The sequence below is a fragment of the Macaca fascicularis genome, chromosome 2 (genome assembly GCF_037993035.2).
Source record: "Macaca fascicularis isolate 582-1 chromosome 2, T2T-MFA8v1.1".
Lineage (NCBI taxonomy): Eukaryota > Metazoa > Chordata > Mammalia > Primates > Cercopithecidae > Macaca > Macaca fascicularis.
The window spans coordinates 163,638,082-163,652,359 of record NC_088376.1 but is presented as its reverse complement, the minus strand read 5'-3'; the positions used below and the strand labels follow the sequence as shown (position 1 = coordinate 163,652,359).

Genomic DNA, 14,278 nt, shown 5'->3' with positions numbered 1-14,278 from the left:
TGCATCCTGAAGGGGTGGCCTGCCCCTCCACACCTGTGAGCATTTCTCGTTAGGTGGAACGAGAGACTTGAGAAAAGAAATGAGACACAGAGACAAAGTATAGAGAAAGAAAAAGTGGGCCCAGGGGACCGGCACTCAGCATACAGAGGACCCACATGGTCTCTGAGTTCCCTCAGTATTTATTGATCATTATCTTTACCATCTTAGAAAAGGGGATGTGGCAGGATAATAGGATCATAGTAGGGAGAAGGTCAGCAGTAAGACATGTGAATAAAGATCTCTGTGACATGAATAAGTTTAAGGAAAAGTGCTGTGCCTTGATATGCATATGCAGACATCTCCATAAACCTTTTTAGTGCATAAAGAGCAGCATTGCCACTAGCACGTCCCACCTTCACCCCTAAGGCGGTTTTCTCCTTTCTCAGTGAACAGAACATACAATCAGGTTTTACACCGAGATGTTCCATTGCCCAGGGATGGGCAGGAGACAGATGCTTTTCTCTATCTCAACTGCCAGGAGGCCTTCTTTCCTCTTATACTAATCCTCCTCAGCACAGACCCTTCACCCTTCACGGGTGTCAGGCTGGGGACGGTCAGGTCTTTCCCTTCCCATGAGGCCATATTTCAGACTATCACATGGGGAGAAACCTTGGACAATATCTAGCTTTCCTAGGCAGAGGTCCCTGTGACCTTTGGCAGTGTACATGTCCCTGGGTACTTGAGATTAAGAGAATGGTGATGACTTTTCACAAGCATACTGCCTTCAGGCACTTGTTTAACAAAGCACACCCTGCACAGCCCAAAATCCATTAAACCTTGAGTCACCACAGCACATGTCTCTTGCAAGGACAAGGTTGGGGGTGGGGTCACAGATTAACAGCATCTCAAATACAGAACAAAATGGAGTCTTTTATGTCTACTTCTTTCTACATAGACACAGTAACAGTCTGATCTCTCTTTCTTTTCCCCACATGTCCCCCTTTTCTTTTCAGCAAAACCACCATTGTTATCATGGCTCGTTCTCGATGGTCGCTGTCTCTTTGGAACTGTTGGGTATACCTGCAGACTAACAGCAGACAGGCACACAAGGATTAATGTGAAATTTACAATAGTAGTGCTTTACATGGTCTTAACCGAAGTGACAGGGTTCAGATTTGTGAGGCCATCAGCAACTCCTGCAATTGCCTCAGTTTCTGCTACCAACACAGAGATCACATACTTCACAAGGTAATAAAATATCACAAAGCAAGTGGAGGCAGGATGAGATCACAGGACCACACGATGGCGTTAAAATTAAAATTAAAACTGAAAATGCTAATGAAATTTTGGGCACACTTTGTCATTGATAGCATCTTATCAGGAAACAGAGTTTGACAGCAGACAGCCTGTGTGACCAAAATTTATTAGGCGGGAATTTCCTCATCCTAATAAGCCTGGGAGCACTACAGTAGACCGGGGCTTATTTCATCCCTTTGGCTTCTACCGTAAAAGGCGGCACACTTCCAAGGGGGTCGTTTATAGGTCTACCCTCAAAGTGCATTCTGTTTCTCAGGGATGTTCCTTGCTGAGAAAAAGAATTCAGCGATATTTCTCCTATTTGCTTTTAAAAAGAGAAGAAATATGGCTCTGTTCCATCCAGCTCACTGGCGGCCAGTTCAAGGTTACCTCCCTTGTTCCCTGAACATTGCTGGTATCCTGTTCTTTTTTCAAGATGTCCAGATTTCATATTGTTCAAACACACATGCTCTACAAACAATTTGTGCAGTTAACGCAATCATCACAGGGTCCTGAAGTGACATATATCCTCCTCAGCTTACAAAGAAGATGATGGGATTGAGTGATTAAAGTAAAGACAGACATAGGAAATTATAAAAGTATTAATTTGGGGAACTAATAAATGTCCATGAAATCTTCACATTTTATGTTTTTCTGCTGTGGCTTCAGCGGGTCCCTCCGTTCAGGGTCCCTGACTTCCCACACATCTGTTCTTCTGATATCACCACTTTGTTCATCTTGCAAATCAATGGTGCTCGATTGCGGTGTTTCCGACTCCGTGGAGGCGCTTTTCTTTGCATCTCTGATGGGTTCATTGTAGAACTTCAAATGTCTAGTGGGTATCCAAACAGGAAGCTGATTTTCTTCTGGTGAAACACAAGCAAAACCTCTTCCCCAGGTTATCACCTTCCTTATTTCCCATATCTTATTTTTGTTATCTTTCCACCAAATCAGTTTTCCTTCATGTGGACTGTTCTTTTTACCAGTAAGATGTTGCTCTGCAGAAGTAGTAGTCTGATTTCTATAAATGTTTAAAAAAATTAAAGTATAGAGTGCTAGATTAAGTTGCATCTGAGGAGTGGTATACTCCTTATTGTCTCCCCCTTCTTTTTGTTTAACTAACTGAGTTTTGAGTGTTCTATTAGTTCTTTCAACTACGGCCTGTCTTTGGGAATTATAAGGAATTCCTGTTATATGTGTAATTTTTCAGTGATTTAAGAATTTTTGGGAAGCTTTACTACAATATCCTGGTCCATTGTCAGTTTTAATTTTTTCTGGAACTCCCATTACAGCAAAACAAGATAATAAATGTTTTTTAACATGGGAAGTACTTTCTCCTGTCTGGCAGGTTGCCCATATGAAATGTGAATAAGTATCAACTGTTACATGAACATATGATTATTTTCCAAATGAAGGTACATGTGTGACATCCATTTGCCATAATGCGTTAGGACACAGACCTCTGGGATTAACTCCTGCCTCTTTAGTGGGCAGGTGTAGTACTTGACACTGGGTGCAATGTTGTACAGTATCTTTTGCCTGTTTCCATGTGACATCAAATTTGTTTTTTAACCCTGCTGCATTTACATGAGTCAAAGCATGAAGTTCTTGTGCTTTTATGAATGCAGAGGATACCAGTAAGTCAGTTTGTTCATTTGTTTTAGTTAAAGGTCCTGGTAAATTAGTGTGTGCTCGAATATGAGTAATATAAAACGGGAAATTCCTTTTTCTTACAGTTTGTTGTAATAAATTGAACAGCTGGTTTAACTGAGCATCCATGCTATATTTAATTAGTGCTGTCTCAACATCCCTTGTAGCCTGTACTACATTTGCAGAATCTGATACAATATTAACAGGTTGATTAAAATCTTGTAACACTGTAATGACTGCAACCAACTCTGCCCTTTTAGCCAATTGATATTGAGTTTTGATTACTTGCTCTTTTGGCCCTATGTAAGCCACTTTTCCATTGCTGGAACCATCAGTAAATACTGTCAGAGCATTTTCTAAAGGTTCATGTCTGGTAATTTTAGGTAAAATCCAAGTAGTCAATTTTAAAAACTGAAGATTTTTGGTTTTGGGTAATGATTAGCAATAATTCCCACAAAATCAGCAAGACCAATCTGCCATGCACCAGAATTGATAAAGGCTTGTCTAATTTGTTCCTTGGTTAAAGGAACAACTATTTTGTCTAGGTCATTACCACAGAATTTTATTATTTATAATCTTGCCTGACCAATTAATGTAGCTATTTGATCCAAGTACAATGTAAAAGTCTTAATCGTACTGTGAGGAAGGAATGACCACTCCACAAGATCAGTATTTTGAACAATGATGCCTGTTGGAGAATGTGCAGTAGCAAAAATCAAAAGTTGGAATGGGGCTCTTTTACTTATTTGCGCTGACTGAAGTTTTTCTTCCACTAATTTAATTTTTTTTTGTTGCCTCTGGGGTTAATATTCTTTTACTATTTAAGTCTGGGTCTCCTCTTAGGATAGAGAACAAATTTGACATGGCATAAATAGGAATGCCTAGAGTTGGCCGAATCCAATTAATATCGCCTAACAATTTCTGAAAGTCATTTAATGTTTTTAATGTGTCTTTTCTTACTTCTATTTTTTGTGACTTAATTTTTTTATTTTCTATCTGCATCCCTAAATAATGAAAAGGAGTAGAGGTTTGAATCTTATCAGATGCTATTGTTAGTCCTGCGTTGGCAACCTCTGCTTGCAGAAAAGTGTAACAGTCAATTCATTTGTCTGTTTCTGTAGCACATAAAATATCATCAGTATAGTGAATGATATAACAATCTGAAAATTTGTCTCTAACTGTTTGAAGGACTTGACCTACAAAAGTCTGACAGATAGTTGGACTGTGAAGCACTCCCTGAGGTAACACTTTCCACTGAAACCTGGTGGCTAGTTCCTTATTATTTACGGCTGGTATAGTAAAGGCAAAGTTTTCACAATCCTGCTCTGCCAGAGGAATGGTAAAAAAGCAATCCTTTAGATCAATTATAATTAAAGGCCAGTCTTTTGGAATCATGGCCACGGAGGGCAACTTGGGTTGGAGAGGCCCCATGGGTTGAATTACAGCATTTATGGCTCTTAAGTCCGTTACGCCATTTGCCTGATTTTTTCTGAATTACAAATGCAGGAGAATTCCAGGGCAAGAATGAAGGCTCAATGTGTCCCTTTTCTAATTGTTCCTTTGCTAATAAATGTAAAGCCTCCAGTTTTTGTTTCAGTAGCAGCCACTGATTTACCCATACCGGTTTTTCTGTTTTCCAAGTTAATGGAATGGGTTTAGGAGGCTCTACAGTGGCCGCCCCTAAAAAGGATACCCTATTCCTTTTCCTTCTTGAGTTTTCTCAGTCTCAATTGGGACTTTAATGCCATTTTCATTTTTTCCCATTCCCTTTCCTGGTATATATCCCATCTTAGTCATGATTTTTTGACTCATGGGGCTGTATAATGGAGCGGGCATAATGATTTCTGCACCCCACTGTTGTAACAAATCTCGGTTTGTTGAAACAAACCCAATAGACTAACAGGAATTGAAGTAATCGTTGGCTGAACAGTACTTTCTTGATTATCTGGCCCTAAACAATGTAAAATCATTGTACTTTGAGACACTTCTGAAGCTGTGCCTACGCCGACAAGTCTTGTAACAGCCTTTTGTTTAGGCCAATTTTCTGGCCACTGATTTAAAGCAATGACAGAGACATCTGCTCCAGTGTCTACCAATGCTTCAAACTGTTTTCCTTGAATAATGGCCTTACACACAGGTCTGCTCTCAGAGACCTGACTTGCCCAACATGCAGCCTTTCCTACCGGATCAGTGCTTCCAAACCCTCCTGTTCTTTTTATCTCACTGTTTCCAACTTTAATATAAGGTAGGAGTAATAGTTGAGCAATCCTGTCTCCTGGACTGGCACTCCAAGGAATTAAGGAACTAATAACCAATTGAATTTCGCCTTTATAGTCTGAATCAACCACACCAGTACGAATTTGAACTCCCTTTAGATTTAAACTTGATCTTCCTAAGATTAGTCCTACAGTCCCCTCAGGCAATGGGCCGTATACCCCTGTGGAGATTTTTCGTGGAGGCTCCCCTGGAAGCAGAGAGACTGCTTGTATAGTACATAAATCTACTGCTGCACTGCCACTTGTGTGGGGGGGATAATTGCCTATTGTGATAACTGGCTTATTCCCTGAGGCACTTGTGGCAGTGGGGGTTGTTCCTGAAAACCCTGGGGAACAAAGGGCTGAATTGGGAATGCCCCAGTTTGTTGCGGGGCCTGAGGCTGGCCCTCCTCTGTTTCCCGACTGGTTGCCCATTTTTATCAAATTTAGAACGACATTGATTACCCCAATGTTTTCCCTTTTTACGTCTTGTACATAGGCCAGGTGGCTCTTTATCTGTTGTAGTAGCTTGAGTAGTTATATTTTGTTTATTTGAGACTAGGCAATTCTTTTTTAGATGACCAATTTGACCACAATTATAACATTTTCCCCCAAATGTTCTAACTTGTCCTCCTAAAGTAACTCCTGTGATTGCTTGAGCCATAAGCATAGCTTTATGCATAGCCTCTCCAATTCCATCACAGGCTTTAACGTACTCTGAGATTACATCTGATCCTGCTGGGACCCTTCCTTTTAATGGCTTAATGGTTGATTGACAGTCAGGATTGGCGTTTTCATACGCCATCAACTCCACTATGACCTTTCAGGCATTCTCATCGGTAACTGACTTTTGAGCAGCATCTTGAAGCCTTGCTACAAAATCAGGGTAGGGCTCTTTAGAGCCTTGTCTTGTTGTATTGAAGGAGGGGCAGGCGGTTCCTGGGTCTTGGATTTTCTCCCAGGCCCTAAGGCAGATAGCCCTAATTTGCTCAATGGCCTCATTTGGCATTATTACTTGTTGACTTAGTAGTGCTGCAATTTTGACCTGTTCCTAATAGTTGATCTACGTCTATGTTAATTGGAGGATTGGCAGTCATATTTCTTAGGACCTATTCTTGTGCCCCATCAATCCACCAAGTCTTAAATTGTAAAAATTAAGAGAGTGAGAGTGATGATTTTGCCAGAATCTCCCAATATAAGGAATGAGTCTATGTCCATGAGCAATGGAATCTAATAATGTTCTCATGTGAGGAGAGTCAGGTCCATACTGTTTTACTCCCTCTTTCTTTTAGCATTTTTATAGAAAAGGACTCACATCTGGCTTCAGCTATGGGAGGCTCTCCCTCTTCGGCCCCTTCTCCAGGTGGTCTTGATTCTAATATTACTGGGAATTGCCACGCTTCAATAGCTCCTTATTTTCTTGCCTCATCAATAATTTTATGTAATGCACCACTCCGTCCACTAGGCAGTGCTGTAGGATTACGTTCCATGGTGGGCAGCTGAGGATTTAGCGCCCTGCCCTGTGGCGCTGGAAACATTCCTGGCTGTCCATATGGATTTTCTGGGGGCAGCCGATACTGAAGTTTGGCTGGTGGCCACTATTGATAGGCTACTGGCGGCTGGGTCTTATTTTCTACCAGCTGATATTGTGGACACTGTATTTGGATTGGCATTGCCATGACAGAGACTCTGTCTTTTTCTATTTGATCTTCTTTTGGAGTTTGTACTTGTTTAACCTGCATTTGAGGTTGTAAAGTTACAGACATCTGAGCTGCTGTAAGAGGAGTTGGCCATCGTGGTTTAGACTCTGATGGCTCTGCTAATTCTGGACCTTTTTCTTCTAATTTTAACGTTTCAGGATCTATCACCTCCTGTAATTGATTATCGCCAACATTTTGCATTGACCGAGCCATTACCGGCTCTGATTCACATTTACAATGTGAACTTTCCGTTCCTGTCCAGGATTCTATCCCTGCCTCTTTTTCACAATCTACTGCACAACTTTCAGGGACATCAGAAACTGAAACACTATCTTCTTCTGTTTGAAACGGTTCTAAAGCTATTTTAATAATGACCCAATCATTCCATACTGTAAGTGGGATGATTTTACCTTCCCTACTTGCTTGTTGTAATTCTTTGCCAATTTTTTCCCATCTTTTAGTTCTAAAGTTCCCTGTTCTGGAAATGATGGACAAAATTGTTCTATTGTTTGAAATAGTATAATTAGATTTTTGGTACAGACTTTAACTCCCCCTCTTTTAAAGAGAATTTTAATAAAGCTGCGATAAGAGGCATATTTACTTTTAGTTTGCCCCATTGTAACCCTAGGTTCTTCCGAGTGCACAAGCTTACCGCAAGGCTGACTGTAGACATACTCGGGAGTCTCTCGTCGACTTGTCCTCAATGACCAAGCTCGAGCGTACCTTCACCTTAGAGAAAAGCACCCACGTCGGGCACCAGATGAAGGGGTGGCCTGCCCCTCCACACCTGTGGGCATTTCTCGTTAGGTGGAACGAGAGACTTGAGAAAAGAAATGAGACACAGAGACAAAGTATAGAGAAAGAAAAAGTGGGCCCAGGGGACCGGCACTCAGCATACAGAGGACCCACACGGTCTCTGAGTTCCCTCAGTATTTATTGATCATTATCTTTACCATCTTAGAAAAAGGGAAGTGGCAGGATAATAGGATCATAGTAGGGAGAAGGTCAGCAGTAAGACATGTGAATAAAGATCTCTGTGACATGAATAAGTTTAAGGAAAAGTGCTGTGCCTTGATATGCATATGCAGACATCTCCATAAACCTTTTTAGTGCATAAAGAGCAGCATTGCCACTAGCACGTCCCACCTTCAGCCCTGAGGCAGTTTTCTCCTTTCTCAGTAAACAGAACATACAATCGGGTTTTACACTGAGATGTTCAATTGCCCAGGGACAGGCAGGAGACAGATGCTTTTCTCTATCTCAACTGCCAGGAGGCCTTCTTTTTCTCTTATACTAGTCCTCCTCAGCACAGACCCTTCACGGGTGTCAGGCTGGGGACGGTCAGGTCTTTCCCTTCCCATGAGGCCATATTTCAGACTATCACATGGGGAGAAACCTTGGACAATATCTAGCTTTCCTAGGCAGAGGTCCCTGTGACCTTTGGCAGTGTACGTGTCCCTGGGTACTTGAGATTAAGAGAATGGTGATGACTTTTCACAAGCATACTGCCTTCAGGCACTTGTTTAACAAAGCACACCCTGCACAGCCCAAAATCCATTAAACCTTGAGTCACCACTGCACATGTCTCTTGCAAGGGCAAGGTTGGGGGTAGGGTCACAGATTAACAGCATCTCAAATACAGAAAATAGAGTCTCTTATGTCTACTTCTTTCTATATAGACACAGTAAGTCTGATCTCTCTTTCTTTTCCCCACAGCATCCACTTCTGGTCTTGTGAATTGTGGAAGGCAGTTTTAGAGAAAGGAGTCATGAGTAACATGACAGCAGTTGGCTATGTCTTTCCAGTTCTCTGCTGATGTCGGAAAGACCCAGAAATAAAAAGGAGGAAAAGCCATCTTAGGGATCTAAGGAGGCCCTATGTGAAAAGTTACTACCTTAGACATTTGAAGATAGCTTACTGTTTAGTGCGTACACCGTAAACAATGATCTCATTTTAAATGAGAACTTTCTCATAAATGGTTTACAAATGAGGTGAAACTAGTATAAAGCCATTTAAAGAGATTATCAGTCCAATATGAACCAGTTAAGTCTTTGGACTATCCCTTTCCTCCTTGACTACTGCTTTGAGGTACATAAATCATTCATCTTACATGTCAGAGGAAATTAGTTTTGGATAGTTCTACTTTCTCCTGTGTCTCATGGGAGAGTGAGAGAGCAACAATAGAGAACACAATGAAAAAAATGGAATACTGGGTAAACACCAATAATATTTCCATTAGCCTTCTAAAGATGTTCATGCCATACTTCCTATGCATTGCATTGGGCTTTTGTAAACAGCAATATAAAATCTACTCTGACATTAGGAAATCAGACAGTCTCTGAAGTTGACCTGATATTGGACAAATTCTACTTCCAGCAGCACTTTGCCTGACATGTATATGTATACACCAGTTAACAGGCCACAGTCAAACTGATGAAAGAGCACCAGAGTTAGGACATCTGGGTTCTGGCTCTGGCCTTTATAATTCTGGTCACCTCCCTGGGCCTCAGTGCCTTTGTCATTAATAACACTGGTATTCTCTAAAGTCCCTTCTAGAACTCAAGAATTCTGCATTTCAAAACCTGTTGATCAAGGTCACCACAGCTACTTCTGTGCCCACCATATTCCTCTAGACACTTCCTGCAAAGCAACTGAAGTGAAGAAGCATCTAAGAACAGATATATAAAGGGCAAGGTGGGGTAATCTTGTCCATCTGAAGAAGTTCCCAGAAGAGGTCAATTGCAAACGGAGCTGGGACCTGAGAAAACAAATGATTACATCAAACCCTATATTGGCAAAGGAGGAGAACATCTTAAATTTATATATCTACATACATATAAATTTTAATGTTAATCTCTTAATTTAGATTTTAATCTCAAGATCAAGGGTATTCCCAACTTGTACATAGTAACCTTGATAGCTGAAGAATATGAAGGGAGAGCTAAATTATGAGAGAACTTAAAACTACTCTGGCGATTTTTATCACATGAAATACTGATCAGGCAAATGTTTAGTTATTACCAGCTATTACTAAACGACCACATGCTTGATGAAGGTACTCAGATTCTATGTATGGGGCTATCAGGCATGGTTGCTTTTCTCAGTAAGCCTACATACAGTCCGGTAAAGGATGGAAGGAAGATGTGGTACATGAAAATCAACCTATGCTAGTGGTATGAGATGTGCTCTACAGGTGGAACTGCTTGAGCTGGATAAGATGGCCACAGAAGGCCTTGTGTAGAAGATTGGATACATGGCTTCATTCTGAAGTATCAGCAGACTGAGCAGAAGACTTTTTAGATAGAAAGTCAAGAAAATAATGACAGAACTGAGCCACAGCAACATCCTGGAAAGGACATTCTGAGGAGTGAGCAAGCATTCAGTGGCAGTGAAAAAACAGGATAGGAAGTTGAGAGACTGCCTTGGAGGAAAATATGTATAGGCTGGCAGGTTGTAGGGAAAGGAACCTGAACTTGATGTCCAGTTTGAATCTTGGTTTTACTCCTCCTCTGTATGACCTTACAAGCAAATTAGTTAACCTCTGGGAGCCTCTGGTTTCTCTCCCATAAAATGGAAATAGATCTTGCTCATAGAGATTTTTATAAGACTAAGATGAAATCGTGTTTTTGCAAAACAACCTGTTGTATAAGTCTCAGGTATTATTTTTCATTTTTATTTCTATTTCCCCCTCCTGCCCAGGACAATTCTTGCTTTCTTTTATTTTTAAAGATAATTTTGTAGACTAGTTTCTTATACTGGTGTTACTCCAATCTTCACAAGTCAAAGCTGAACTGTTTAGGGAGGCTTGTAACTACCTTAGACCTGGTATCAGTCTCTTGGATTCTAATGTCCCATGTAAGTTTCTCTTGCATGAAAATACCTGGGGATTTGTGACTCACTAAAGCTAGTGCTGTGTTAGGATCTATTAACAGAATGGACATTCCAGACCCCAGATAATAATTATCTCATTGTATGTAGAGTCATTAAGACCAAATCTAAAGTCTTGGGTTCCGTTTTCCCCATTCATGTGAGGCTCTGGAAACCATGCCATGTGAGGAACAACTGACAGAACTCAAGGGTGTTTAGACAAGAGATCAGGTGGAATGTAGAAAGTTAAAAAGCTTTGAAGCTTTTCCTGTAGGCACGGGGGTCTCTTCTGAGTTTTTGAGTGGGAAAATGACATGACAGAGTAATTCTTTATGAAATTTGGCTCCATGATTGGTCAGTAGGATGAGTCTGTTAGTAAGAGGCAGAGAAACCAATGAAAACGTTACCATATTAATACAAAGTGGCCCCAACCCATGTCCATCAATACTGAGAGATATAGGGAAAAATGAATGATCAGAATAAGAAGTTACCACAGGAATATTCAAGACAAACTCAATTAGTGTTTAATAGGTAATGACAGACATTGAATTGGCTGATAGGGGAATATTTCAAGATGGCAGAATGGAAACATGGCAAAAGAAGAGGTTGCATTAAGCAAATTACATATGGGGAGAAAGGAGAGGGATGCCAGCCATCTTATAACTGTCCAGCTTAATCCAAAAGATTTTTGGGAAGGTGAGGTAGTAGGTAAAACAGCTTAAATTTACTACTAAGAGTAAGGGAACACTGCCTCATGATCCCCATGATCCATGTATCCCCAAAGAGATGACGGAGGCTACCTTCAGATCTTTTCAGCCCCTTGCTTCTGCCGATACGGTTATATAGGGCGTACACTTTCCCTTCTCAATGTCTCATTCCTTCTCCTCTCTCTGCATCTTGGGGCAAAACCTTGGAGACAAGAACAAACAATAAAAATGATTAGTGAGTTTCCCTTGAATTGTGCCCATATATTAATATTTACTTTAGCAAGGCTTCAGACTGACTTAGAACTGGAGCAGTGGTTCTTACATCAGGGGTGATTTACAACCTACCTCTTCATCTCTTTGTCAAGGGGACATTTGGCAATGCTTGGGGATATTTTTGGTTGTCACAACGGGCAAGGAGTGCTACTGGCATGTAGTGATTAGAGGCTAAGGAAGCTGCTAAACATCCTACAGTGCACAGAACAGCACTCCAAAACAAAGAATTATCTTGCCCAAAATGCCAATAATGTTGAGGATGAGAACCCCTGAATTAAAGGGGTAACACTGGATATTGGTATTAGAAACATCCTTGAGCCCACCAGACCTCTTTATCCTACCCTTGGGATAAGTTGTTAACAGCACATACTCTCTAAGGAATTCACTGAGTTTTGGGGTTTTTTTGGTGCTAAATCCTGGGAAAATCAGCAGATGTTGATCTTCCAATTTTATTTGATCAGCGTACATGATTTCTACTCAAAGAAGAATTGGTACCCCTTCATAGTGATTATGGCCTTATTTCAGACCATAGAACTAGCAGTTCCTCTTCATTTAATCATAGAGATTGAGGGCAGCATATGTCTAACACCCAAAGTGTAAATTCATAGGGTAAAATATCTTAGAAATCTCTTCTTTCATCAGCCACTCCTGATCTTTCATCCAAAAATGTATTCTAAAGAACTGAGAAAATCGACATTTTTCCAGACACCTATGTGTGTGGCACTCTACTAGGCACTGAAATTACAAAGACAAGAAGTCCTAGCACTTTGGAAAGCCAAGGCGGGCGGATAACGAGGTCAGGAGGTCAAGACCATCCTGGCCAACACGGTGAAACCCCATCTCTACTAAAAATACAAAAAAAAAAAAAAAAAACAAAAAAAAAAAAAACAAAACTAGCCGGTGTGGCAGCACGTACCTATAATCCCAGCTACTCAGGAGGCTGAGGAAGGCGAATTGCTTGAACCTGGGAGGTGGAGGCTGCAGTGAGCAGAGATTGGGCCACTACACTCCAGCCTGGGTGACAGAGTGAGACTCCATCTCAAAAAAAAAAAAAAAAAAAAAGAACTGAAAATGTGTGTGTTTGTTTTTTGAGATGGAATCTCACTCTGTCGCCCAGGCTGGAGTGCAATGGCGTGATCTTGGCTCACTGCAGTCTCCGCCTCCTGGGTTCTTGGGTTCAAGCGATTCTTCTGCTTCAGCCTCCTAAGTAGCTGGGGCTACAAGTGCACACCACCATGCCTGGCTAATTTTTGAATTTTTAGTAGAGACGGAGGTTTCACCATGTTGGCCAGGCTGGTCTCAAACTCCTGACCTTAAGTGATCCACCTACCTTGGCCTCCCAAAGTTCTGGGATTACAAGCGTGAGCCACCTTGCCCGGCCCAAGAACTGAGAATTGGTAGGATCATCTGTAGCCATGTAGTTTCTCGACTGTATCAGTGCATCTTGCCCTCCTCCAAGAAAATGATTCTTGGCCCCAAAATTTGTCAATTTGCCTTTTCTCTAACTCCAAATCAAAATTAGAGTATCAGAAGGATGGTGGCCATGGAAGTTGGAATTCACTAAGGAGTGTTTAACAACTCACCTGCCAAATTGACTAGCCCTTAAAAAAAAGTAGAATATCATTTAGCATCAGAAACATTTTCAAATTAGTTAGCAAACCCCAGTCTCCAAAAATATATGAAGTTAAGGAAAAAATAGATGGACTAAACTAGAATGTGTCTTGAGGGCAGCGACTTCTTAGCTCTGTAATTCCAATGCCTAGTAGAGTGCCACACGTGTAGGAGGTGTCGGAAAATGTCCAGTGAATGAACAGAACTTACTGAGACAAGTAAAGGAGATGCTAATGTTTCCATAAACTTTCTGTAAATATGAGAGAGAATAGGCTAAAATCTCAGAGAGCTGCTGAACCATGCTAATAAAGTTTGATCTTCCAGAATTGAGATCAGGATGATAGTATGATAGTACTTACAGTAGGTCAGGCAGCATATCACAAAAATTCCATTTACTGAGATTAGGGTAATGGCCCAGGATGGGAGCAGGTTATCAGGAAAATGCTCTTGCTTGGCTGTGGAGGGAAAAGAATAATGTCAGCTGTAATGTGTTTCCTACTGCCTGATATTCATTCTGTGCCTTTTCTATTGATGCAACTGTGGAGTATTCTTTGTCTGGTCACCTCTCCAGTATGCAGCTGCTAGCATTTTTCTTGCATAATTCTTCAATCAGGCACATACTTGTGGGCAACTAATATTCAGATGTCAGATACTAAAAGTGAAAAAGGCACTTTGAATGTCTGCATTTACTGAGTTAAGTTGATATAAGGAAGATTTTAAGGAAATCTTTTACAAGCCATCTTGTAATATCTCACTTTTATAGCTGATTATAACTATGTATTACTACTAACTGGTTGATGTTGTGTTCTATGTATACTTTATTTTTCCTTCTCTAGCTCTGTCATGCCTTCTCCCTTTCTCCTACCATATTGTCTCTCAACACATACACATCACACACATCCTTACCTCACAGTAGCTGCCCTAAAGCTGCAGGAGCCAC

General features: G+C 41.0%; 1 protein-coding gene across 4 annotated transcripts in view; it reads right to left on the bottom strand.

Annotated features, from left to right (window-relative positions):
• Positions 1–156: 156 nt before the first annotated feature.
• The window catches only part of CD80 (CD80 molecule), a 42,128-nt gene continuing 28,006 nt past the window's right edge, over positions 157–14,278 (bottom strand). For 2 of the 4 annotated variants that reach the window (XR_012431674.1, XR_012431675.1), the window contains 4 exons: positions 13,698–13,793; positions 11,548–11,656; positions 7,533–9,638; positions 157–2,296 (listed from right to left, as the gene is read on the bottom strand). Coding sequence is in view for 2 of the 4 variants with exons in the window: in XM_074033385.1 (XP_073889486.1) it covers positions 11,586–11,656; positions 13,698–13,793 (167 nt within the window). In the remaining 2 variants the exon portion in view is untranslated. Of the gene's footprint in view, positions 2,297–6,892; positions 9,639–11,547; positions 11,657–13,697; positions 13,794–14,278 lie in introns of those variants that run through there. The other 2 variants (XM_074033385.1, XM_074033386.1) reach the window with 1 other exon arrangement.